This window comes from Hemitrygon akajei, unplaced genomic scaffold (genome assembly GCF_048418815.1).
Source record: "Hemitrygon akajei unplaced genomic scaffold, sHemAka1.3 Scf000055, whole genome shotgun sequence".
Taxonomy (NCBI): Eukaryota; Metazoa; Chordata; class Chondrichthyes; order Myliobatiformes; family Dasyatidae; genus Hemitrygon; species Hemitrygon akajei.
In genome coordinates this window covers 4,222,102-4,250,018 of record NW_027331941.1, presented here as the reverse complement: position 1 = coordinate 4,250,018, position 27,917 = coordinate 4,222,102, and the positions used below count along the sequence as shown (strand labels likewise).

The 27,917-nt window shown below is 45.2% G+C and overlaps 1 protein-coding gene across 1 annotated transcript; it reads left to right on the top strand.

The window, feature by feature from the left end:
- Positions 1–1,093: 1,093 nt before the first annotated feature.
- On the top strand, positions 1,094–27,917 carry LOC140721439 (protein NLRC3-like). The gene is made up of 4 exons (XM_073036260.1): positions 1,094–1,735; positions 22,607–22,693; positions 26,023–26,205; positions 26,436–27,917. Exons 1-4 carry the CDS (start codon positions 1,161–1,163, stop codon positions 26,515–26,517), a joined length of 927 nt encoding a protein of 308 aa, XP_072892361.1. The 5' UTR covers positions 1,094–1,160; the 3' UTR covers positions 26,518–27,917.

Genomic DNA, 27,917 nt, shown 5'->3' with positions numbered 1-27,917 from the left:
TCTGTTGCAACGAAACCGAATAATTGTTTTTTTTTTCTTCTTGATTCCATATTCAAGTTGTAGAGCAGCTGCACATGCGTCATCTCCGAGATCAAAGTAAGCATTGGAAAGGCACAGAGAATGAAGGAAGCTTATTGACTGAGAAACGTAACTTTGATCATTTCTACACTGACATATGCGTTATTGCCACGCCACAGAAGCGGTTATTTATTGAACACGATGTGATGCAGGAAGAAAACAACAAGCAAGAAGTTCAAGTTGATTTTCATCAATTGTTCAAAAGCGACAAATCTTTGACAAACAATGCGGCCATCACTGTGGTATGCGGGGCTGCTGGGACTGGAAAAAGCACCATGATACAGAAAATAATCAATGACTGGTCCACGGGTACCATGTACAAAGCATTTAAGTTTGTCTTGCATTTCCGGCTTCGGCAATTAAATGCAATCAAACATAAAACGAATTTAATTACGTTGATCCTTGATGCTTATCCTCACTTCGAAGGTAGTCTCGATCATCTGTGGAAGGAAACCAATAATATATTGTTCATACTTGAAGATTTCGATCAATTTGAGGGAATAGGTTATTTTCAGGACGAGATGAAGAAAGAGAACAAACAGCAAGAGTACTTGGAACCGCAATCTCTTTGCTTAGTTTCCGACATTGTGAATTCCCTCTTGCAGGGAGGCTTGCTCAGGGGATGCTCAGTGCTGATCACAACCCGGCCGTGGAACCTCGATACTCTGCGCGAGGCATCGATAGATTCAACATTCCAAATCATCGGGTTCACCGCCGATCAAGTGAAACAATATTTTCGTAGAAATGGGTTACAAGAGAATGTAATCAAACTCATTGAGCAGAGTAACATATTGCGCAGCATGTGCCGTAACCCCTTATTCTGTTCAGCCCTCAACTCTTCACTGAAGTCACAACAAATACAAGGAGAGAGGACAACGTATGTGATATGCAACTCTCGGGTGTTCTCCGCCTACTATGCAATCCTACTGGACAGATGCGGTTATAATGTGAAATCCTTGCGAAATAGCTTCCATAAACTGGGCGAGTTAGCCTACACAGGAATTTGTAATAAAAAAGAATCGTTTGAATCGGATAAATTAAGTGATCTGAATTTCTATCTTCCCAATTTTGCCTCTACATTTATGATTCAAGTTCAGGACAACACTATGAACGCTTCTGTTTATAAATTCACGCACTCCTTTGTTCGGGACTTTGTTGCCGCTCTTAGTAAACGACTGCATACAAAGGGATTTGAATTGCAAAGAATATTAGACCAAACGTTCACGTCCACCGACGACAGATGGAATATATTTTCACGTTTTCTTTTCGGCCTTTGCTCAGGGCAATCAACTGATCTTCTAGAGGGGCTACTGGGCAAATGTTTTGATGATGTATCCCTGTGTATCTCCGATTGGCTCTCAGAAACAATCAAAAGGCGCACCGAAAATTTGGAGCGAAAGTATACCCAGAACAAGTTTTTAAACATTCTACACTGTTTATCGGAATTTGGAGACGTGCAACTAACGAAAAATGCATTGACAGTTAAACGGGCAATAAAGTTTAATCAATGCGTTCTCAGACCTTCCGACTGCACCGTGATATGCACGACGTTAACCTGCCCTGAAGCAATTACTGAAATGGATCTCAGTTCATGCTGTTTACAACTGGAAGGAATCCAACAATTGGAACCCATTCTCCACAAATGTGAAACTCTAAGGTAATTTATCAAACTCGGTAAGGTTATTTGTTTGTTTGTTTATTTATTTATTTATTAGAGGTAAGGCGTGGAACAGTTCCTTCCACCCAGTAAACATATACTTAACAACCGACTATTCAAAGACAATTTACAAAGACCTATTAACTCCTTCACTGATCCGTCTTTGTAAAATTTGAAAATGACGCAGCACCTGGAGGACACACACGTTGTCACAGGGACTACATGACAAGCAAATGCAAATAAAATTGTTTAAACATAAACAATGAGACTTGGAGAAATAGCCCATGCAGTGTCTATTGAATCAATGTAAACCTTCGCTGATTCCGTCTACTTCACAGGCCGCTTAAATTCAATATTAACAGACAAAAAGGATATTCTTAGCTATAAGTATCACGAATTCAATTTACATCTGCGAAATCTTCAAGCCTTGAATGGCATTTTGTCTGCAATTTGAGAAGGATAATGGCAGATCGGAGGTGTCAATTTTGCAGCTGAACAGGGGAAACAATGGAGCCATGAGGGAGGTGCTGGCCAAAGTTACCTGGACGGATATACTAGCAGAAAAGACAGTGGAACAGCAATAGCAGGTACTCTTGGGAATAATGCACAAGGTGCAAAATCAGTCCATCCCCCGGAGAAGGAAGGATTCAAAGGGGGGAAAGGGGCTACAGTGGTTGACAAAGGAAGTCAGAGATTGCATAGCATTAAAAAAAAGGAAGTATGACAGAGCTAAGGTGAGTGGGAGGACAGATGATTGGGAAAATTTTTAAGGAACAACAGAACTTAACTAAAAAGGCAATACGGGGAGAAAAGATGAGGTACGAACGCAAGCTAGCCAGGAATATAAAGGAAGATAGCAAAAGCTGTTTTAGGTATGTGAAGAGAAAGAAGATAATTAAGAACAATGTTAGGCCCTTGAAGAATGAATTGGGTGAAATTGTTATGGGAAACAGAGAAATGGCAGAAGAATTTAATAAGTACTTTAGATCTGTCTTCACTAGGGAAGACAGAAGCAATCTCCCAGATGTATGGATGGGCCAAGGACATAGGGTAACAGAGGAATTGAAACCGATTGACATTAGGAAGGAAACGGTGATGAGTAGACTGTTGGGAGTGAAGGCTGACAAATCCCCAGGTCCAGATGCTCTACATCCTGGGGTACTAACGGACGTGGACCTGGAAATTGCGGAAGCATTGGTAATCATTTTCCAATGTTCCATAGATTCAGGATCAATTCCTGAGAATTGGAGAATGGCTAATATTATCCCACTTTTTAAGAAAGGAGGGACGGAGAAAACAGAGAACTATCGTCCTGTCAGCCTAACATCAGTAGTGGGGAAGATGCTGGAGTCCATTATTAAAGATGAAATAGTGGCATATCTAGATAGCAGTGATAGGATTGAACCGAGCCAGCATGGATTAACAAGGGCAAATCATGCTTGACTTATCTATTTGAGTTTTTCGAGGATATAAACAGGAAGTTAGAAAAGGAGATCCAGTGTATGTAGTGTACCTCGATTTTCAGAAGGCATTTGATAAGGTCCAACATAGGAGATTGGTGGGTAAAATCAGAGCTCATGGCATTGGGGGGAAGATATTGACATGGATAGAAAACTGGTTGGCAGATAGAAAGCAAAGGGTAACGGTGAATGGGTGTTTCTCGGAATGGCAGGTGGTGACTAGTGGGGTGCCACAGGGCTCTGTATTGGGAACACAGCTGTTTACGATTTACATCAACGATTTAGATGAAGGTATTGAGAATAACCAGCAGGTTTGCTGATGATACTAAGCTGGGTGGCAGTGTGACATGTGATGAGGATGTTAGGAAAATTCAGGGTAACTTGGATGGGCTGAGTGAGTGGGCAGATACTTGACAGATGACGTTTAATGTGATTAAGTGTGTGGTTATCCACTTTGGCAGTAAGAACAGGAAGGCAGATTATTATCTGAAAGGTGTAGAGTTAGATAACGGAGAAATACAAGGAGATCTAGGAGTCCTTGTTTATCAGTCACTGAAGGTGAATGAGCAAGGGCAGCAGACAGTGAAGAAAGTTAATGGAATGTTGGCCTTTATTACAAAGGGAATTGCGTAAAAGAGCAAGGAAATCCTTTTGCATTTGTACAGGGCCCTAGTGAGACCACACCTGGAGTATTGTGTATGTACAATGTCTTGTGTATGTTTCTCAAAATGGCTTCTTTGGTTTGTTAAGGGTAGGACTGCTTATTTGTTTGATAAGTATTTCTCTTGCAGTTGTTTAGCTTTTGACTTGCTGATATGGGGATTGTATTCATTTGTTAACCAATGGGGAATGTTATTTTGTCTTGTGAGGCTGCGAGCTCAGGGGGGTTTTCGCGGGTTTTCAGGAGAATCAGGAAGAGGACGCGGAGGCAGGTGGACGTACACTGCACTGCTAGGTCGACCACCAGGGTGGTCCCAGGAGCGAGGACGTGGAGGTCGGAGGAGAGTGACCAGGGGTCGAATGGTTCGATGGTTGATCTCCAACGATGTGCACTAAACTGACTGAACTTTGATAAGTTGGCGCTTTTTGCTTTTTCTTTTCTTTCATATATATTGTATTGCCTAGTACTCTTTTAGTTTTAGTAAACTCTTTAAAGTGTATTCCGTAACGGTATCTGGTGTGAGTTTGATATTCTGTGTGTACGCGCGGCATAAACTTGATTCCCACAACACCTGCATGTACGGGAGGTGGGTTGGTGAGTGGCGAGATCTCCTTTTCCTCTAGACATATACCAGCCTATTGGGTAAGTGTTACATTGTGGGGGCTCGTCCGGGAATGGATTAACATGGGATGTGGAATCGCGCAGGCAGCAGTGCGGAGATGGACAGAGATAAGATTGTTAGCTGGTGCGAGTGGGAGGATGTACCGGTGCAGTATGCCTGTGTAGTGAGCGGAGTGGATTTTCGAGTTTCGGAAGACGTGTTAGTGCGGGGGTTAAGTTTCGTAAAAGGTATTGGACAGGTAGAATTGGTAGCTAGACGGTGTGGTAAAGAGGTGGAGTCTAGCTGGGTGTTGTTTCGTACGAGTGCTGACGTTATGACGATGGAACTGCCAGCGACAGTCAGTGTTCCCGGGGAGGAGGGGCCGTGGGGGTTCCACACTCTCTCCGAGGGCGAGGATGAGGAGACACCGGAGGAGGAGCTAGAGCTAGATGTGGTCCCCAGAGAGGTTCCCGCCACTAGTAAAGGGAGGTCGGAGGAGGGAGGCGTGACCAGGCCCCGCCCCCCAGGTAGTGGGGAAGCCTCGGAGCTGGCAGTCGCACTTAACTCCCTGGTGGGCGCGGCCAAGAGGCCACGGATGAAGTTGGGGGTGTTCTCCGGAGCCAAGCCTGCTCCGGATGGGGAGGTGGACTATGAGACCTGGATCGAGCAAACGTCTTTGATGTTGGAGGAGTGGCCAGGCTCGGAGGAGGAGAAGAGACAGCGATTGGTGGGAAGTTTGAGGGGTTCGGCAGCCAAAACAGTTCGGGAGTTGAAAGCTGAAAAGTCTGGGGCCTCAGTGGAGGAATGTATAGAAGTTTTGGAGGGAGCGTTTGGGTTGTCAGGGGAACCCTGGCTGCTTTTAGCAGAGTTTCAACGCCTGGAACAACGGAGAGGGGAAAAGCTCTCCGAGTACATATTTCGGATGGAGGGGACGCTTACAGCGTTGCGGTGCCGGGGGTTAGTGAAGGCGCCTGACGTGGCTAGCGTGAGGATGAGTCAGATATTCAGTGGCTGTCCGGAGGAGGTCAAGGTGGCGTGGACTATCCGGCACCTTATAGGAGGGGCCCCCTCCATCGTTCGGGCAACTGATTAGAAGAGGTGCGGGAGGAAGAGAGAACGATGGGGCGGAAAAGGGTCTTGGGCCTACGGTAGCGATCCTCAGCGATAGAGGAAGTGCTGGCTGGGTGGAGGACTGAAAACCCCCAGGAGAGTAGGGACCTCTCGCTGGAGGGGAAGGACAGGGGAGGTACCCACTCCCGGGGGCGACCAATTCAATGAGATGGGAGCGGGAGACGACCTGGGAGAGGAGGGGTGGCAGGCAGCGTGTGCTTTAACTGTGGGAAAGAGGGGCATTTCAGGCGGGACTCTGTGCGGCCAAGGGTGTGCTATAGCTGTGGAGAGGAGGGACACTTTCGGTGGGATTGTGAGAGACAAGGAGCACCGCAGAGGACAAGTCCCCCTGCGACTAAGAAGGGAGAGGTGTTCGAAAACTTTGGAGAGGCTCAGTGAGGGAATGGACTGGAGCGTCTGGAGGAACACATTCCCAGAGATCAGCCAGGGGACCACCGGGTGCCATCGACTCTATTCCGGATGGGCTGGTAGGACCCCGTGCCAGTGTGTGTCTATGGATAGAGGGAGTTTACGCGAAAGCCGTTCTTGATACGGGATCGCAGGTGACCTTATTGTACCGGTCGTTCTACAACCAATATCTAAAGCATTTGCCAGTAACCCCATTTGACGCCCTGCAGATTTGGGGTGTGAGTGAGGGTGATTACCCGTACGATGGGTACCTATCGGTGAAATTGGAGTTCTCGGAGGGCGATGTGGGAGTGTCTGAAGCTATTGAGATGTTGGTGTTGGTGTGTACTGACCCGGTGGAAACCGGTGGTGCTGCCCACCTGCTGGGGACTGACAAGCCCGTTGTGCGACGGCTCCTGGGAGCTTGTAAGGAGGAAGGGGGGGAACACTTTCTGGAGACCCTCTCGGTGCAACCAGTATTTCGAGCGGTGTTCGAAGAAGGGGTTGCCTCCCAAGGGCTGGACCCGGAGTGTAAACGAGGGACGGTGTGGTGTACGCAGGCGAGGCCCAAAGTGAGCCGACCAGAGGAGGTAGCACTCGTGATGGGGACCCCCAGATTCCCAGGAGTGCCGACGGGCGAAGCCCTATTAGTAGACGCACCGGACGATCTTGACGGGGAGACACGATTTCCGGCGGGGGCGCTGGTGAGGCCCGAAGTGCAGAGACCAGGGGTGGTACATGCGAGGCGTATAGCTATAAGTGTCAGGAACACTACTGCAAGAGAAATCACTTTTAAGAGGGGAATGCCGCTGGCAAATCTGTTCCCGGTGACGATAATGTCTAGCGCACCAGTGAGGACCCCTAACGGGGAGGGCTTGGAGCACCGAAGGGAGCTGACCGCTGAAGCCTTTAAGTTCGAGGATTCCCTTGTGTCGCCGGAGTGGAAACGCAGGCTAGTGGAGAAGATGCTGAAGATGGAAGCTGTTTTTATCTCGGGGCGAGTTTGATGTGGGCTGCACCAAAAGCAGTTGCCACACCATCCGAGTGACGGAGGACACCCCGTTCCGAGAGAGATCCCGGCAGCTGGCCCCAGTACATGTTGAGGATGTGCGGCAGCACTTGTGCAAGTTCAAGGAAGCCGAAATCATAGCTGAGTCCCGAAGTCCCTATGCGTACCCAATAGTGGTGGCACGGATGAAGAATGGGAGGGTGCGCATGTGTGTTGACTACAGGACTTTGAATCGGCGAGCTGTCGCTGATCAATATATTGTCCCGACGGTCGAGGACGCGTTGGCCTGCCTGAGTGGAGCGAAATGGTTCAGTGTGCTGGACTTAAGAAGCAGGTATTACCAGATCCTGGTGAGTGAGGGCAATAAAGAGAAGACGGCCTTTATCTGCCCACTGGGGTTCTTCAGTTCCAACGAACGCCCCAAGGCATATCGGGAGCCCCAGCCACCTTCCAGAGGCTCATGGAGAGGACTGTGGGGGATATGAATCTGCTGGAGGTGCTGGAAATGCAGTCGTTGCTTCCGGAGGAAGACCCTGCCAGCGTCAGCGGCTCCAATGTCGCACTTGCAGAGTGCGGGACCTCTGGACTTGGTATGTATGGATTTTCTGTCGATTGAGCCTGACACCAGCAAGACTGCGAATGTCTTAGTTATCACCGATCATTACACTCGCTATGGTCAGGCATTTCCCACAAAGGATCAGAAAGTGAAGACAGTGGCGAAGTTGTTATGGGAGAAGTATTTTGTTCATTATGGCCTTCCCAGACGGATCTATATTGATGGGGCGGGACTTTGAGAGCCGCCTTCTCCATGAATTACTGATATGCTTGGGGTTGAGAAATCCAGGACTACCCATTATCACCCACTGGGAGATCCTCAGCCAGTGAGTTTCAACAGGACCCTGTTGGGTAGGCTCAGGACGCTGGAGATTGAGCAGAAAAGTGAGTGGAGTCGTCATATTGGACAATTGGTTCACTGTTACAATTGTACTCGCAATGATGCTACAGGGTACTCGCCCTATTATCTGATGGTCGGGCGGGAAGCGAGGTTGCCCTTTGACGTGATTTGGGGTTGAAGTGGGTGAATTACCCGGGAAGCCATAACTAAAGTATGTGTCCGACATGAAGAGGGAGTTACAGAGGGCGTACGAGTTGGCCAAGGCGGCGGCTACCAAACAAAATCAGAGGAATAAGATGCGGTATGACCAAAAGGTGAAGTTTGTCCAATTATTGCCGGGCTACCGGGTCCTTTTACGGAATTTAGGACTCCCTGGTAAGCACAAGATAGCAGATCGATGTGCGGCCAGACCCTATGTAATAGGGAGCCAAATGCCGAATCTACCAGTTTACCGGATGAAACCTGAGGATGGGAATGGGCCTATCAAGGTACTCCATCGGAATCACCTGCTGCCCCTGGGTCAAGCAGTGCAGGTGGACAAGGAGCCAGAGTGGGAGGTTACGCCTAGGGCAAGGACTCTGCGAGGGCGCGGAGCGAGGGAAGAGGCCGCTGCTGAAGAGCTGGGACGGGTCCTTAACCCGGGAATGGATACCGATTCGGAAGATGACGACTCAGATGAGTGGCCCCTGTTCCCATTCGCTGGCGCTCCAGTACCAGAAGAGGAGGCTCCTGGCCCTTCCCATACTGAGTTTGGTGAGAGAAGGGAAGGTATTGAGGGTCAGATGGAGAGGCAGCAGGCGTTGGTAGGAGGGAGGGTGGAACCCGAACGTGAGCCGGAGGGTTCTCACGTGAGTGGGGAACCACGTGAGGGAAGGGGTGAGGGTCTGTCAGGTAGACCTGGGGTGTCCGAGGCAGTGGGATCGCAGGTGAAGAGGGAGACCAATGAGGGGGAAGGGTCGGCAGAAGGGGTACGGAGATCTCAGAGAAGTAGGCGCCTCCCGGAGAGGTTGACATATGTGGTACCAGGAGAACCGAGTGTGATTTCTACTGTTCTTTGTAGTTATCTCGCTGGTTTCTGCACCTGGGTTGGGTTTTGTGTGTTTAAGAAGCTTTGGTGAACTCTGGTAATGCCATGAGGGCATGACATTTGCTGTTGGGGGGAGAATGTACAATGTCCTGTGCATGTTTCTCAAAATGGCTTCTTTGGTTTGTTAAGAGTAGGAATGTTTCTTTGTCTGATGAGTATTTCTCTCGCAGTTGTTTAGCTTTAGACTTGCTGATATGGGGATTGTATTCATTTGTTAACCAATAGGGAATGTAATTTTGTATTGTGAGGGTGGGAGCGTGGGGGTTTTCGCGGGTTTTCAGGAGAGTCAGGAGGAGGACACCGAGGCAGGTGGACGGGCACTGCACTGCTTGGTTGACCACCGGTGGTGGTCCCAGGTGCGAGGACGTGGAGATCGGAGGAGAGTGACGAGGGGTTGAATGGTTCGATGGTTGAGCTCCAACGATTTGCACTAAACTGACTGAACTCTGATAACTTGGCGCCTTTTGCTTTTTCTTTTCTTTCCTATATACTGTATTGCATAGCACTCTTTTAGTTTTAGGAATCTCTTTAAAGTGTATTCCGTAACAGTATCTGGTGTGAGTTTGTGTGTGTACGCACGGCATAAACTTGATTCCTACAGCACCTGCGTGTACGGGAGGTGGGGTTGGTGAGTGGCAGGATCTCCTTTTCCCCTAGACATGTACCAGCCTGTTGGGGAAGTGTTACATGTACAGTTGTGGTCTCCAGTGTTAAGGAAGGACATGCCGGCTATAAAGGAAGTTCAGCGTAGATTCACGAGGTTAATTCCTGGGATGTCCGGACTGTCTTACGCAGAGAGGTTTGAGAGATTGGGCTTGTACACGCTGGAGTTAAGGAGATTGAGAAGGGACCTGATTGCAATTTATAAGATTATTAAGGGATTGGACAAGATAGAGGCAGGAAATATGTTCCAGATGCTGGGAGGGTCCAGTACCAGAGGGCAAGGTTTGAGACTAAGGTGTAGGTCATTTAGGACAGAGTTAAGGAAAAACCTCTTCTTCCAGAGAATTGTGGGGGTCCGGAATGCCCTGCCTCGGAATGCAGTGGAGTCCAATTCTCTGGATACTTTCAAGAAGGAGCTAGAGAGGTATCTGATGGATAGGGGAATCAAGGGATATGGGGACAAGGCAGGAACCGGGCATTGATAGTAAATGCTCAGCCATGATCTCAGAATGGCGGTGCAGGCTCGAAGGGCGGAATAGTCTACTTCTGCACCTATTGTCTATTGTCTATTGTCATTAACGAAGCTGTGCAATTTGCCTGCACACATTTATTTTCAAATTGAACTACTGTCATAATGCATCTTTATATTAAGTAGCTTTGCAACGTTCTCTCTGAAATTGTTTTCCGATATTCATTTCATGTCATTGGCTATATCAGCCTTGACATCTCCTGTGAACAGATAAGATACAGTTTGAGCACAAGCGTAAAGCCAAGATGGATTAATAATCGACTGTCTATAGTGGAACTTGAAAGCATTTAAACTGCTCTCGTCCAACTATATAATGACTCATTGATAGCACAAAATTGTTTTCATAATTAGTTTATGTATGTATTCGTTTCATGACTTCAATATATCGCTCAAAACGCCAACATGTTTTTGCGCTTTTTACATTCCTTGAGATGTTTTTTTGGTTCCAGAGTTGTAACCTCTGTCTGTCCATCAGGTAATGGGATTCCTACAGTACCCTTCAGACGATTGTTCCCGGATTTAGAAACATAGAAACCCTACAGCACACTACAGGCCCTTTGGCCCAAAATGCTGACCCGAACATGTACCTACTTTTCAAATTACTTCGGGTTATACTCAGTCCTCTGTTTTTCTGGGCTCCATATACTTCTCCAAGAGTCTCTTAAAAGACCTTATAGTATCCACCTCCACCACCGTCACCGGCAGATCATTTCGACATAATATTACGATATATTACTTCCAGATTGAAAATAAATCTTCGTGTAATAAGTAGCTCTATATTCCTAAGCAGTGATGGTATAGACTGCAAGATATCTTGCTATAAATGTATTAAGGAAAACACCTATTAGGTTTGTACGTGCATTCACCATTCGGAACTTTGCTGAGGAAAAGAGATAAACAGAAAAGCATTGAGAGATGTAGTTCATGTACAGACAGATCGGATCAATTTAGGTTGCGTAATGGTCAGTGCGCCACTGACCGCCGTAGAGACACTTTTGCTCGGTATTAAATGTTTAACCCTTACATACTGTTCCGGTAAAAAAAATGACAGCAGTGAAAACAACCTAAATGTCATTTTTAGCCGAAAGTTGATGACTTCCAAAGTGACACAAATACACAAAAGTAAGATATTTCAAAAGAATATACTTCTGTACAGGTGCTACATTTTTTTTTTACATTGAGGCTGCTCCGGGTCAAATTTGATCCGTATCTATTGAAATAGATTTTAGATCTTTGAAATATTAATTAAGGATCAATCACCCATTTGTTAATGTCAGATAGGCCATTTATGCATTCTAAATAGATCTGTGGTTCAAAATTTGGGACAGACACTTGTTATGAGGGGATTCTTGGGCCGTGTCAAAATTGACCGGGACCATTTTTGAAGGCATAGCATATGAACTGGTTGCCTGTGTTAAAACCAATATTGATGGAAAGTCTCCAATCTTCGTTGCGAAAGCTGGGATAAGAGGCATTAAGCCAGAGCGGTGCTTATGTTGAATTAACAGAGCGACAAGAAAGGAACATTTATCCTTTCTGTACGACAGAATGCTGAGTGCATTCAGAAACTAATGAGAGAACTGTATTTTTCGGGCTAACCGTATAGGTGTGAATTTCCTTAGATCAGAGGCTTGGAGTCACATAGTACGATGTCATGGAATCTATCCATAGGCCTAACTTAGCTGTGACAACCAACAAGTTTTGAACTCCGATAGGCTCAATATCCCACAGAAATTTTCCCATGTATCTGAATACATTTTAAACGTCCGGCTTCCAACTCTCTCAACTGTCCTCATTTTGCAGCTTGCTACAGAAACAGTCCTTAAACTCAGGGTCTCGATTCTCGGCAACATTCTCACAAAATCTCTTCCGGTTCTTAGCAGCAAAATGACCTCGTTAACAGAGTGAACAAAATTATACACATCGTTTAAAAGTTTCAAGGAAATTCATTATCAAAATAAGTATATAACGATTTATTTCTTTCAGATTAATTTTCTTGCAAGCTTTTCCAGGGAAAAATAAATACAATCGAATGTTATGAATAATTATAGATCGACAGAAAAAGGCTGGCAAGTAATCAACCTGAAAAGGAATAAATGTAATGCAAATAAAGATTATACTGAAAGCAGGATGTGTAAAAAATAGCAAACAAGCAAAAAAGACCTTGCAAGTAAATCAGTCCAAAATAGTGGTGAAATGTATTTATCCACGCCTGTTCGGTAGGCTAGTGGTTGTTATGTAATAGCTATTCCTGTACATGACCATCTGATAGTTATGGCTTCTGTACATTCTGCATTATGGTAACAGCGAGAAGAGATGGTAGCCTGGAGGATGGAGGTCTCAGAAACTCCAAAGCATTACCATCGTATTCTGCTGATTATTTAGAAGATATCAGGAAAGAGGAAAGGCTGCAATTGATTTGGTATTGGGAAATGAATCTGGTCAGGTTTCAGGTCTCTCAGTTGGAGAACATTTTGGAGATTGTGATCATAATTCTGTCTCCTTTACAATAGCATTGGAGAGAGATAGGAACAGACAAGTTAGAAAAGTCTTTAATTGGAGGAAGGTGAATCATGAAACTATCAGGTAGGAAATTGGAGACTTAAATTGGAAACAGATGTTCTCAGGAAAAAGTACGGAAGAAATGTGGCAATAGTCAGGGAATATTTGAGTGGAGTTCTGTATAGGTACGTTCTAATGAGACTGTTGCACTGCGCGTCTAAGGAGAACCCAAGTGCACGACACCCGCACGTCGACTGAGTTCGGAATGCTGGCGTAGACGTGAACGTAGAACAACAAATCAGAAGAATGGGAATCCTGACAAGGAGACAGGATTTACAAACACTACCTTGAAACTAGAGCTGACTAACTCGACTAATCGGACAAGGGAACGAAGTATCACACGAGAATAGACCAACAAGCTGGCAGCCTGTGATAGTGACACCATCGTACTTATTTCACAGTCTCAGATGAAAAGCAGATATACTGTAATTAACTAAACTAGCAGCAATTAGAAATCTAATGACTGAAATTAGTGCATAATCAGGGAAAAAGGTTTGATAAAGTGGAACAGCCAAACGGCACCATGACGGTATCACTCCCTCAACGGGAGCCTCCAGGTGACAGCGCCCCGAAGACTTATCTGGATGATCCCAATGGAAATCCCGGATGAGAGAGTGGTCCAGGATGAAAGAGCGGGGAATCTAGAAACGCTCTTCCTGGCCGTACGCCTCCGAGTCGACCAGGTACTGGATACCCCTGCTCCGAAGGTGGACATCCAATAACCGACGGACGGTATAGGCCGGATGTATGTCGATGATCCTGGGGGTGGAGGGGTTTTGGTCAGAGTGCACAAGAGGCTGACAGAAAACGGTTTTAGTTGGGAGAAATGGAATGTAGGCTGGATCTGCATAGACGTAGGTAGTTTGAGCCGGATTGCCGTGGGATTGATAATACTCTCAATCTCAAAAAGTCCCAGGAAGCGGGGGTGGGGGGGGGGGGGAACGAGCTTCTTGGGCTCGTTTTCGAGAGGAATGTCTCTAGACGAGAGCTACACCATTCACCCAGGTCGATACTCAGGAGTAGGAGTATGAAGGCGGTCGGCATTTTTTCGGTTACGGTTGCCTGAGCGAAGCTCGGCCGTGTGTGTGTGTATCTTCTCAGATTTCGGCAAATGTGTACATGGGCCTGGACTGACGGCACCGCAATATCCTCTTCCTAGGCGGGAGACAGCGTGGGCTGATACCCAAGAGAGCATGCAAAAGCAAATTTTTCGGTAGCAGTGCTGACCAGAGAGTTGTCGGCGTATTCTAACCATGCGAGATGGTTGCTACAGTTAGACGGGTTTTTGTCTGTTATACAACGTAACGCCGCCCCCAACTCCTGGTTGACCCGCTCCGTTTGCCCTTTCATCAGTCTAACTGAGGCACCAAGGGTTCGAAAAAAAGATCTCCAAACTTGCGAAATTAATTGAGGTCCCCGGTCAGAGACAATATCCGAAGGGATTCCCTGAATTCGGAAAACGTAGGCGACGAGAAGGTTTGCGGTCTCCTGCGTGGAAGGTAGTTTAGGGAGGGCTAAAAAATGCACCGACTGGAAAAACGGTCCACCAAAGTAAGTACGCTATTGTTTCCATGTAAATGGGGTAGACCGGTGACGAAGTCCAGAGCGATGTGTGACCAGGGACAACCAGGTAGGGGACGAAATAATCCCGCAGGTGGCCGATGGGAGGCTTTTCCACGGGCGCAGACGGAACATGCAGAGACATAAGACTGGGTGTCAACGTCAATGAAGGGCCACCAGAAATGTCTCTTCAGGAGGGTCAGGTTCCTATCGATTCTGGGATGGCAGGCGAAACGAAAAATATGCCCCCACTGGAGAACCTGTGATCGAACAGAATCGGGTACCAAGAGGCGATTGGGAGGGCCGATGCCAGTGTCAGTTTGAGTCCGTTGGGTCTCTTTGACTCTGGACTCGATCTCCCAGGTGAGGGCAGCCACTACACAGGATGGTAGAAGGATGGTCTCGGGGTTGGAAAGGTCCTCCTCGGAAACGTATTGACAGGAGCGGGCATCTGGCTTTCCGTTCTTGAACCCCGGACGATAGGTGAGGGTAAACCTGAACCGGCAAAAAAATAATGCCCAACGGGCCTGGCAGGAGTTCAGACGTTTGGCGGTTTGGATAAATTCAAGGTTCTTATGGTCTGTCCAGACGATGAATGGGTGTTCCGACCCCTCCAACCAGTCCCTCCATTCTACCAACACCAGTATGACCACAAGTAACTCCCGGTTCCCCACTTTGTAATTTCGCTCAGTGGGATGTAGTCGGCGAGAGAAGAAGTCACAGGGATGTAGTTTCTGATACGGGCAGGAACATTGGGACAGTAGCACTCCCACCACGGAGTCGGAGGCGTCATCATCCACAATGAACTGACGGAAGGGTCCGGTTGATTCAGAACGGGAGCAGACATGAATCGCCTCTTTAGTTCGCGAATGCTGAGTCCGCCTCGGAGTTCCAAAGGAAAAGTGTGGCAGGTGAGGTAACTCGGGTAAGGGGAGCCGCCACCTGACTGTAGTTTCTGATGAACCGGCGACAGAAGTTCGCAAACCTTAGGAACCGGTGGGGTCCGTGGGTTTGGGCCACTCCGTCACAGCCCGGATCTTCTCGGGATCAGCTCTTACCTGTCCGCTCTCGATAATATAACCTAGGAAGCTGACTGAGGGGACGTGGAATTCGCAATTCTACGCCTTTACGAATAATTTATTCTCCCCCAGCCTCTGCAGGACTTGACGGACATGATGAACGTCTTGCTGAGGACTGCTGGGAAAGATTAGGATGTCATCCAGGTGTACAAGCACAAAGCGGTTACTAAAGTCTATTAGTACATCGGTAATTAAGGCTTGAAAAACTGCCGGGGCATTGCTGAGGCCAAAAGGCAGGACCAAGTACTCGAAGTGGCCTAGAGGAGTATTGAATGCCGTCTTCCACTCGTCCTTCTCCCTTATTCGTACCAAATGGTAGGCGCTACATAGGTTCAACTTGGAGAAGATGATGGCTCTGTGAAGTTGTTCGAACGCAGAACTTATTAGAGGCAGTGGATACTTGTTCTTTATGGTGATATGATTTAGGCCTCGGTAGTCGATGCAGAGACGGAGAGAACCATCCTTCTTCCCCACAAAGAAGAACCCTGCACTAACTGGAGAGGATGAGGGCCGGATAATTCCCGCCGCGAGAGATTCGCTGATGTAACCCCCCATTGCTTCCGTCTCTGGCCGGGACAAGTTATACAGCAGACTGGTGGGTCGAAGAGCTCTGGGGAAGTCGATAGCACAATCGTATGGCCGGTGTGGAGGGAAGGAAAGGGCGCATTGTTTACTAATCACTTGTCCCAGGTCGTGGTACTCCGTTGAAACCCTGGACAAGTCGGGTGGTTCAACGGCAGATGAGGACGTGGTGGTTCTTACAGGGGAAAGGGCCGACGGTAGACACGTGGAGTGACAAAACGGACTTCAGCTGGTTATCGTCCCGGTGGACCAATGAATGCAAGGATTATGGCGGCTTAAACAGGTGTACTCAAGAGATATAGGAGCTTGAGGAGAGAAAATTATGTCAAATTATACCTGTTCCCGATGGTTCCCAGAGAAAACCAATGACAGTGGTAGTGTACAGGGAGTGACTCGGGCCAGAAGTCTTCCGTCCAGTGCCCCGGCTTCCAGAGGGGTACTCAACGGCTCCCGAGGAATTCCGGACTGGGAAGCTATATTTTCATCCAACAGGTTCCCCTCAGCATCCAAGTCGATCAAGACAGACAAGGACAGGGACTGCTGGCTGTAGCCTACAGAAGCTTGGACCTGCATCTGGATTGGGGGACAGAAGGGAATGTTGTCTGACTCACCAGGGTCCCGCTTTCTACTGGTGAGCTCTCCCTTTTGGCCAAAGGGAACAGGTACTACGAAAATGGCCAGACTGACCGCAATAGAAACAATCTCCTACTCCGAATCTCCGGAGGCGCTCTGCTGGAGAAAGACATCTCCGTCCCAGCTGCATTTGTTCCTCTCCCACGGTGGTGGAAACGGCCGGGCCGGGTGCTATTCTAGGAACGGGGGGAGGAGAGAGGTTAAGGCTGGGAGTAGATGGTAAAGCGTGCCGTGGGTTGGACAAAGGAGTAGGACAACTGGTTCTCTCTCTGACGTTTTCGGAGTCGGTTGCCCAGCCTGGTGGCTAGGAAGATCACCGAATCCAGGCTGTTAGTGTTATCCCTAGCCGCCAACTCGTTCTTTACCTTATCGCAGAGACCTTGACGGAATATCTCCTGGAGTGCTTCATCATTCCAGCCCCAGTCGGCCGCTAGCTTCCGGAATTCCACGGAGTATTCGGCAACACTGCGTGAGCCTTCATGGAGGGTGAGCAGACGCTCAGCGGCGTCTTTACCGCAGACGGGATGGTCTCAAGATCTTCCTTATTTCGGAGATGAAGATGTGGAAGGAAGATGATCCCAAATCGCGGTGGCCTATGCTAAGGCATTTTCTCGCAGGAACTCCATAATGTAAGCTATTTTCGATCTGTCCTTGACGTACGTGGATGGCTACTGCTCCAACACCAAGGAGCATTGCCGTAGAAAGACAGGCACTTCCCCAGATCTCCGGCGTAGGGCTCTGGTTCAGTTACGTGCGGCTCTCTCAGTTGGCGCATCGGACGTCGCCACTGCAGGCTGACTGGGCTGGTCAGACAGATTTCCCGGAGTCGACGGTGTAAGATGGGCGGATTCTCGGTCGACCTGTTCACTGACATTTCTTACGTTCACTGACAGGGAACGAAGGTTCTCCATGACATCCCGGAGCAGCAGATCGTGCAAGCCCAGTAGGGAGCACTGGCTGGCGAGGGATTGTTGCAGGGGATTCGTGTCCGCTGGATTCACTACAGACAGTTTGTCCTGTTGCACGGGGCGGCTGAAGTGAACCCAAGTGCAAGACAACGGCACGTCGACTGAGTTGGGGAGGCTGCCGTGGAGGCGAATGTAGAACAGCAAACCCGAGGAATCTTGACAAGGAGACGGGATTTAGAGGGACATTCTTGAAACTAGAGCTGAATTTAGAACTAACGGTTCTAATCGGACAACTGAACGACGTATAAAACAAGAATAGAGCAACAAACTTGCAAACTATTCAAGAAGAAAACAAAAGCTTACATTAGGTTCAGAGAGCTAGGTATTGTTAGCCATCTAGGAGATTATAAGATTAATAGGAAGGAGCTTATGAAGGAAATTAGGAGAGCCATATGGGGCCAAGAGGAGGCCTTATCGGGCAGGATTAAGGAAAACTCCAAGGTCTTCTATAGGTATGTGAAGAGCAAGAGGATAAGACGTGAAATATTAGGACTTATCTGGTGTTACAGTGGACAATGAGTACGGAACCTAGCAGAGGTACTTAATGAATACTTTATCTCAGTATTCACTATAGAAAAGGATTTTGGTGATGATAATAATGACTTGCAGCAGACTGAAATATTTGATGATGTATTATTAAGAAGAAGGATGTGCTGGATCTTTTGAAAAACATCAAGCTGAATAATTCGCCGGGACCGAATGCGAAGAACCTCAGGCTACTGTGGGAGTTGAGGGAGGAGATTGCTGAGCCTCTGGAGATGATCTTGACATCATAAATGGGGATGGAAGAGTTTCCGGAGGATTGGAGTGTTGCAGTAGTTGTTTCTTTATTCAAGAAAGGGGGTAGAGATATCCCAGTAAATTATAGACCAGTGAGTCTTACATTAGTGGTAGGTAAGTTGATGGAGAAGATGCTGAGAGGCAGGATTGAGGAATATTTGGGTCAGGAGTAGTCAGCATGGCTTTGTCAAGGCAGATCCTGCCTTACGAGCCTAATTGAATTTTTTGAGGATATGACAAAACACCTTGATGAAGGAAGAGCAGTAGTTATAGTGTATATGGATTTTAGCAAGACATTTGATAAGGTACCCCATGCAAAGATTATTGAGAACGTAAATAGGCAAGGGATTCAAGGACACATTGCTTTGATGATACAGAACTGACCTACCCACAGAAGGCAAAGAGTGGTTGTGGACAGGTCATATTCTGCATGGAGGTCGATCACCAGTGGAGTGCCTGAGGGATCTCTTCTTGGACCCTATCTGTTCTTGATTTATATGAATGTCCTAGATGAGGAAGTGGAGGGATGGGTTAGTAAGTATGCTGATGACACAAAGGTTGGAGGTGTTGTGGATAGTGTGGGGGGCTGTCAGAGTTTACAGCGGAACATTGATAATATGCAAAACTGGGCTAAGAAGTTGCAGATGGAGTCAACCCAGATAAGTGTCGTGGTTCATTTTGGTAGGTCAAATATGATGTCGGATATAATATTGATGGTTAGACTCTTGGCAGTGTGGAGAATCAGAGGGATCTTGGGGTCCGAGTCCGCAGGACACTCAAAGCTGCTACGCAGATTAATTCTGTGGTTAAGAAGGAATGTGGTGCATTGGCCTTTATCAATCGTGCAATTGGACTTAGGATGCAAGAGGTAACTTTGCAGCTATATAGGGCCCTGGTTAGACGCCACTTCGGGTACTGTGCTCAGTTCTGGTCGCCTCACTACAGGACTGATGTAGAAGCTATAGAAAGGGTGCAGAGGAGATTTACAAGGATGTTGCCTGGATTGGGGAGCATGCCTTATGAGAAAAGTTTGAGTGAACTCGGCTGTTTCTCCTTGGAGCGACGAAGGATGAGAGGTGACTCCATGGAGGTGTATACGATGATGAGAGGCATTGATCATGTGGATAGTCAGAGGCTTTTCCCCAGGGCTGAGATGGTTACCACAAGAGGACACAGGTTTATTGTGCTGGGGAGTAGGTACAGAGGAGATGTCAGAGATATTTGTTTTTACTTAAAAGAGTGGTGAGTGCATGGAATGGGCAGCCGGCAACGGTGGTGGAGGCGGAAACGATAGGGTCTTTTCTGAGACTTTTATATAGATGCATGGAGCTTAGTAAACTAGAGGCCTATAGGTAAGTCAATTAATTTCTAAGGTAGGGACATGTTCGGCACAGCTTTGTGGGCCGAAGGTCCTGTATTGAGCTGTAGGTTTTCTATGTTTCTATATTTCAATGAAGTTATCGCCAAGCATATAAATCCTAGTGTGGGTGGACGTCATAGAAGGTTTGCCGATCAGTTTTAACTTGTTTTCATGCTTGATATGTGTGTAGAGTATTGTGGTCATTGGTGGTGAAAATATGCGCAAGCGTTTTCTGAAGAGCTACATTAAACAGAGGAACAACTTCGGTTGCTTCCATTGTAAGCGCCCATGTGAACTCCTCTCAGTTAACTGGTTCTAATATCTCAGAATTTCCTAATCCCTGAGTGTTCATGTTCAATACTCTCTAGAGCTTACATGAATTGGTCAGAGAGAGAAAAAACACAAAAGAAAAATTTATCCGGTGAGTGGCAGATTTGGTACGAAAACGGACTGTTAATGACAGACATCAGAGAAGAATTGACAGACTGGTTCAAGAATTGACAGGAAGGCGACAGTAGCTCAAGTAATTACACGTTACAATGGTGCTATGCAAAAAGCCATTTCTGAACACATAACAGGTCGAGACCTGAAGTGGAAGCGCTACAGCAGCAGATATCAGCAACGAATTGCATTCCTCTACCTAACAAAGGGCACTGAGTGAATCTGCATATGTCTACAAGCCTAAACTTCAGTGACAAAATTCAAATTTCAATATCTCTCCTTGCTCTTATGCCTGTTTATTTTTTTTATTTATTTTTTTATTTTTCTTATCGTCTCTTTCAGGTCTCTATCAAAATTTTGTGAATTTGCTGTCAGTTTAAATGCCGAATACAATATGGCATCATCGCACTTGTGGTGCTTCTTTGCAAAAGTACCCCAATCTATGCCATGAATGAAGCAATTATATAGTTATAGAACCACTATTCATAACACATCACCGTGAACTACTCAAATTATTTATTATCTTCTTAGTTGTGTATGTCCTTTGTCTTCAAAAGTGTAAGTCCTGAGTGTTGAATTCTGGGAAAAGGTTAGATAAACTAGCACATTATTCATTATAGTACAGGGCAGGATGTAGGTCCTTATGAAACCATAAAAGCACAGATATGGTGAATGCACACATTACTTTCCCTAGAGAAATATACGGTGTGTTTCCCCATGCTAAGAACTCGATGACACAGATTTCAGGTGAGATGGCAATGAATTAAAAGTTATCAGAACCTCAACCTAATCGGCTTGAAGGAGGGAACAAGAACAATAAAAATATATTTCTGTCAGTTCATTGATAAGAATGTACAGAGTGACATGAAACAAGCCCGGACGAATGGTGCGAAATTGGATGAACACCTTGGTGGGCAGAAAAAAATAATAACTGTGGGGGGAGATCACGCTACGTCTCTATGGCATGAAAATTGACTTTTCTAACTTCGGTTAATGCACCCCTCCCCTTCTTACCCCATCCCTGACAATATTTAGCTCTTTGGTTTTTGTTTCTCTCCCTCTGCCCATCACTCTGCCTGTTCTCCATCTCACTCTGGTGCTCCGCCCTCCCCCTTTATTTCTCCCGAGGCCTCCCGTCCCGTGATACTTTCCCTTCTCCAGCTCTGTATCACTTTCGCCATTCACCTTTCCAGATCTTAGTTTTACCCTACCCACTCCAGTCTTCTCCTATCATTTCGCATTTCCCCCTCTCCCCACTACTTTCAAATCTCTTAGTATCTTTCCTTTCAGTTAGTCCTGACGAAGGTCTCGGTCCGAAACGTCGATAGAGCGTCTCATTATAGATGCTGCCTGGCCTGCTGTGTTCCACGAGCATTTTGTGTGTGTTGTTTGAATTTCCAGCATATGCAGATTTCCTCGTGTTTTCTCTCTGTTCTGCTGCCTTTTACTCAGTATTGGAGAACAAATTCAGGGGCATTTCTGCGCTCCATTAATTAGGATGCAGCACATCGCCGAGAGCACGAAGTCTCCTCAGTTCTGATTTGCTGCCTGTATTTCAATACTTGAGATCAGACTGAGCGTCTGATTTAGGGGCATCTCGACGCTGGTTGAATTATGATGCAACACATCGCTGTCGAAACCAAGTTGTTTCTCGCTGTGGAACACTCGAAAAATGTTGAAGGAATTCAGTCGGCCTGATAGATTCTGTGGAAAAGAGTAAGCGGTCGACATTTAGGGTCGAGACACTTCACAAGCCTCGATAAAAAGTGAAGAGTTGGAACAAGAAGGTAGGGGAGGAGAGCAATTATAAAGCCGGTAGGTGATATGTGAAACCGGGAGAGAGGCGAAGTAACGAGATAAGAAACCGATAGGTGAACGGCATAAAGTGCTGGATAATAGTGAATCGCATAGAAGAGCGTAAAAGAACATGCATGAAAGGGCAGGAGCAGAAGCACTGGAGGGAGGTGTTGGCAGGTAAGGAGATGTGATCCGAGAGGGGCACGGGAATGGAAATGGTGAGGGCAGGGCTATTACTGAAGTGCAGGGAATTGACGTTCATGCCATTAGGTTGCAGGTTGCACTGACGGAATATCATTTGGTTGTCCTCCAACCTGAATGTAGTCTCATCATCGTCATAGAGGAAGGCAAGGGCTGACGTGCAGGAATGGGAATTGGAAGTTGCGATCCAATTTACTTTGAAACCCATCCTGATTTGGAGGAATGTGTATAATAAAGTGCATTTCATACTTCATCCTTTATTTACGATTTGCATGGAAAATTGCTATTTTAGCAATTACAAAACATCTACACATTCTTATTTTCATATAATTTGAAAAATTAAATTGAACGAAAAGCGTAGTTAAATTTTATTTACTTTTCCTGTATTATCACACAGCCAAAGTCAAAAGCGGCGATAAATTGTGAAAATATGCTTTCCATCCATTTGCCTCGATTAATTATTTATTCTGGCTATGCATGTTTAGACTCAGCGGAAATGACCTACAAGATGCTGGGGTGAAGTGTGTCTCTGAAGCTTTGAAGAAAGTTGATTGCAAAGTAAAACAACTAGAGTGAGTATACATCTAAATGTTTCACAGTAAGCAGTCATTTGTCACTCAACAGTTGTGTTTACGGATTTAGACATCCCGATTGATACCATGGTGCGGACTTAACCATGTGATCTCTCAAAACAATTCCAGCAAGACTAGGCTTCTATTTGCTGGTGTGTGTGTGTGTGTGTGTGTGTGTACGTAGAATATTGAATATTACAGCACAGTACAGGCCCTTCGGCCCAGAATGTTGTGCCGCTCCTTACACCCAGCCTCCCATATAAACACCCACCTTAAATATCTCCATATACCTGTCTAGTTGTCTCTTAAATTTGACTAGTGTATCTGCCTCCACCACTGACTCAGGCAGTGCATTCCAAGCACCAGTCACTCTCTGAGTAAAAAGCCTTCCTTTAATATCCCACTTGAACTTCCCAACCCTTACCTTAAAGTGATGTCCTCTGATATTGAGTAGTGTTGCCCTGGGGAAGAGGCACTGGCTGCCCGCTCTATCTGTTCCGCTTAATATCTTGTATACCTCTATTATGTCTCCACTCATCCTCCTTCTCTCTAAAGAGTAAACCCAAGCTCCATTAATCTCTCATCATAATCCATACCCTGTAAACCAGGCAGCATCCTGGTAAATCTCCTGTGAACCCTTTCCAATGCTTCCACATCCTCCCTATAGTGAGGTGACCAGAACTAGACACGGTACTCCAAGTGTGACCTAACCAGAATTTTATAAAGCTGCATCATTACCCCACGACTCTTAAACTCTGTCCCTCGACTTATGAAAGCTAGTAGACTATAAGATTTCTTAACTAACCTATATACCTGTGAAGCAACTTTCAGGGATCAGTGGACATTTACCACCAGATCCCTCTGCTCCTCCACACTGCCAAGTACCCTGCCATTTACTTCGTACTCTGACTCGGAATGTGTCCTTCCAAAGTGTACCACCTCGTATTTCTCTGGGTTGAACTCCATCTGCCACTTCTCAGCCCACTTCTGCATCCTATCCATGTCTCATTGCAATCTTCTACAATTCTCTACACTATCCACAACACCACCAACCTTTGTGCCGTCTGCAAACTTGTCAACCCACCCTTCTACCCCCACATCCAAGTCGCTAATAAAAGTCAAGAAAATTAGTGGCCCCAGAACAGAACCTTGTGGGACACCACTAGTCACAGCCCTCCAATCCGAATGTACATCCTCCACCACGACCCTCTGCTTTCTTCAGGCAAGCCAATTCTGAATCCAGCTGGCCGAACTTCCCTGAACCGCATCCCTTCTGGCTTTCTGAATAGGCCTACCGTGTCGAACCTTGTCAAGCGCATTACTAAAATGCATGAAGATCACATCCACTGTACAACCCTCATGTATATGTATGGTCACCTCCACAAAGAACTCTATTGGGCAGGTTAGACACGATCTGCCCTACACAAAGCCATGCTGACTGTCCCTGATTAGATCATGATTCTCTAAATACCATAGATCCTATCTCTAAGAATCTTTTCCAACAGCTTTCCTACCACAGACTTAAGGCTCACTGTTATATAGTTACCCGGACTATCCCTATTACATTTTTTGAACAACGGAATAACATTGGACTCCGTCCAATCCTCCAATACCATTCCCGTGGTCAACGAGGGCACAAAGACGCTCAGCAATCTATTTCCTTGCCTCGTGGAGCAGCCTGGGGAATATTCCGTCAGGCCCCGGGGACTTATCCGTCCTAAAGTGTGTGTGTTGATATTCAACTGACCTGTGACAATATGGTTTATGTTGAATGTTAGCAAACAATAAATAGGGAAACAGATAAAAGGAGGCTGTCGTAAAAAATTGTTTCAATTCATAGTAGTCTAACAACAGTACTGTTTCATTGGAAACGGATTTATCTGTTTCGACAGTAACAGCGGGAATTCGCTTACGGGTGTTGCAAACATGCCCTTCATCTAAAGGAAAGGAGCGACCACTAGTCTATTTTTTGTCTGCAAGTGGGTAGCTTAATAATTCACGAAAAAGTAGATGTTGCTGGCATCAAAATGGGATGGAAATAGTTTGAATTGTATATCTTCAAACCTAAGGGGAGAACGATTATTTACATCCAGTCAACAGTAGTGAAGGAGGAATGATAAGAGATCTTGTCTTTGAACATCCCATGACAGGTATTGACCTTAAATATAACAGAATTCATGATACATAGCTAAGATTGAAATTTCGGTTTCAGATTAAATTCTGCAAATATATTGTTTTATCGATTGAGTTAATGAGACCGATTGCTAAAGCAATCAGTGAGACAGATTAGCACATGGACAGTGGCAGATTAATGGTAATAATCATCATAGTTTCCATTGAAATATGGATAATCCGCTGTAATAACCAGGCAGTGAGAGTATAACATTGCAGTGATTAGAATTTCCTTCAGTTTGAACTTTGATTAAAAGTTTTTGGAAAGGCACCTTGACGATAACACTCTAAAGGAATTGGACTTAAACGGAAGTATTGATTCAATGAGAAAGAAAGCCGTAGGAATGCAGAACATATTTATAAGTCTATGGTACAAAGCGCAAAGTTTGTTGGTACTCTAGGGGACATGGAATATTTTAGGATAAATTAGAAAAGGTCTGTAAGTCTCATTGGAAGACAGAAAATTGAGCGAAAGTCTGCCTGCAACAGCCGTAAAATAGTCAGAGTTTCTCTCGATATACAGGTAGAAATAAGACAACTCAGGTCGTTGCGGGAAATTTAGAGAAGATAATACCAAGAAAGCAAAAAATGACAAAATTTCTAGTTCAGAGTAAAGTTATTAGCAACATAGGTATTTGTCAACAAATGCTACCCTGCGCTGGACTTTTCTTGTCTGTATTCACAGTAGAGCAAAGGAATATAACAGGGTCATTGGGAAGAGTACATAAACAATCAAAGCCTGATAAATGTGCAAATAAAGACAAACTGCAAACATAAAAGCAATCTGGACACGATTGTTCCACCAATATTCTCAATGGAGGACACTACAAAGACTCCAAAGATAAGAAGAAGGCTAATTTCAAATAGCAAGGAGGAAACTGTTTAAATCACAGTTTGGTGTCCAAATTTTCACATGGTTAAAGGAAGGCGCATCGTCAGGAACTTATGGTAAAGAAAGGGCTTCGAAGATGGTGGATCCATTGTTTTAACACTTCTTCTAGAGCTTGACCGGATGGCAGAGAGATGAAACTGGTACCAGTAGAAATCATCATAATCTTATTGAGGGCTCCAGTAGCCTAACTCTTCCCGCATTTCCCTTTAATTGCGTAATGAGACTGTGAATTGCCACGTATTTTAATATTTCACTTGCTTTGCAGACTGAAATCCAACAAACTTACAGATGACTGTCTGGAAGATTTATTCTGCGCTCTCGCTGGAAATCGGTCACTAATGGTGCTGGACCTGAGCAATTCTGCACATGATGAGCATCAAGCCAACCGATTCGCCGCAGGCAATTTGCAGAATATGGAAAAGAGCTGCAATTCTAAGAGGGATATCAGGTATTTCGTTCTTTATGTATTTTCTGTTCGTTTATTTACTTAACGATTGCATGTTCCCTGAAAAATAAACTCACAATATTTTCTTAACTCCGGAAAATAATCTGTTGGTCATGTTATAAATCCGTAGAATTGAATAATAATTTGATGGAAAATTTAGCAATATTACTGAGTATTGGTCATAGAAGTCTACTTATTGACATTTGTTGATTAGTTCAATATATCATTTGCAGACTGATACGCAATCAAGATTTTAAGCAGAACCCTTCAAAGGATGACATCGCCTTGAATGTTTTAACTATAATAACAGATTGAAGGATAGACAATTATTCTGGAAACCAGGCATGTAAATGGACAAGGAACAGAACTGCACTGAGTTGAAACACAAGAGACTCTGCAGATGGAAAGATTTTAGATCAACAAATAGAAATAGATGATGGAACTCAGAATCATGCGACATCTCTGGAGAGGAATAAAGAGTAGACTTTTTTTTTTCGGGCAGAGAACATGCTCCGCGACTAAAAATAATCCGATATAAAGACATTCATCTGATATTCCGGAAAGTCCATATAATCCAGTCAAAAGAAAGATTGCCAACTTACCTGATAATTATCAAAATAAAACTAAAGTCTCTAATGGCCTCAACAAAAAGTTAAAGTAAAATAACTCAGGCGATTGCACCCATGCATTGTGAGGAACAGTCCAGAGGACACGTTCCTTTTTTCACACACGCACTAGGGTTCGATCAACACCATAGCTGAGATTCAGATAGAAGAGTGAAGAGCCAAAAAGCTTCTTCCCCATTCAGACAGCAAAAGCTGTCTGAAACTACAACCCGTTTGGAAAAATATCATAATAAGATTATTGATCTGGAAACCAGGTCTCGCGGAAACAACGTACGAATCGTTGGATTGCAAGAAGGAGCTGAAAATGGAGACATAACGGTTCACTTTGGTAAGCTCATTCATACTCTATTTCCGACTATTTTATCACAGCCGCCTGCTATTGAAAGAGCGTACAGACTGTCCATTTTGAAATTTATAATTACAAACAAACCTAGATTTATTTTGGTTTGTTTTCATCACTTTAAAATTAAAGATCAAATAATGTGACAGACAAGAAAACAGAGAGTATTCAGATTCAACGAGTCTGAGGTCCGTTTTTACGAAGATTATCCGAAAGAAGTAATGGAACAAAGATCAAGATTTGCTTTATTAATGAAACAAGCATATGATAAGAAACTATTTCTCTCTTTGAGTTACCCGACTAAAATGTTTTTCCCCTCCTAATTCTTCCCCTCCTAATTCTTCCCCACGTACATTCTTTGAGCTAAAAGTCGCGCTGGATTTTGTCCAGGCTATACCTGTCACCGCCACTGACATTACTACCGAATGAACTATCTGAAAAGCTGTTTGATTATCTGTATATTACTTTCATTTCGAAAAGAAGATGCATGAAGATATATGAAGGATATTTGTATATTTCATTGACAGATTAAGAAAATAAGATAAGAAAACCAGCTCATCATTACATCCTATTGGATTTTTTTTATTTTTGGAAAGGAGATTTACGGTTCAAGTTCGACTGTTTAAATTGTCAATTACATATTTGACAGAGAAAAGTGAATAAAAGGATTTGTCCTTTTATCTAATATTTGAGTTTTTTTTTGTTCCTTCTTAATTTACTAACTGGTAGATTTTTTCCTGCCAATCGGG

What these genes read in the sequence shown, in the direction of transcription:
- LOC140721439 (XM_073036260.1), top strand. Translation starts at nt 1,161, where the DNA reads ATGATTCAAGTTCAGGACAACACTATGAACGCTTCTGTTTATAAATTC. An exon ending in TGCAAAGTAAAACAACTAGA is followed by an intron (nt 22,694 to 26,022) that starts GTGAGTATACAT and finishes CTTGCTTTGCAG; the next exon opens with ACTGAAATCCAACAAACTTA. An exon ending in AATTCTAAGAGGGATATCAG is followed by an intron (nt 26,206 to 26,435) that starts GTATTTCGTTCT and finishes TATCATTTGCAG; the next exon opens with ACTGATACGCAATCAAGATT.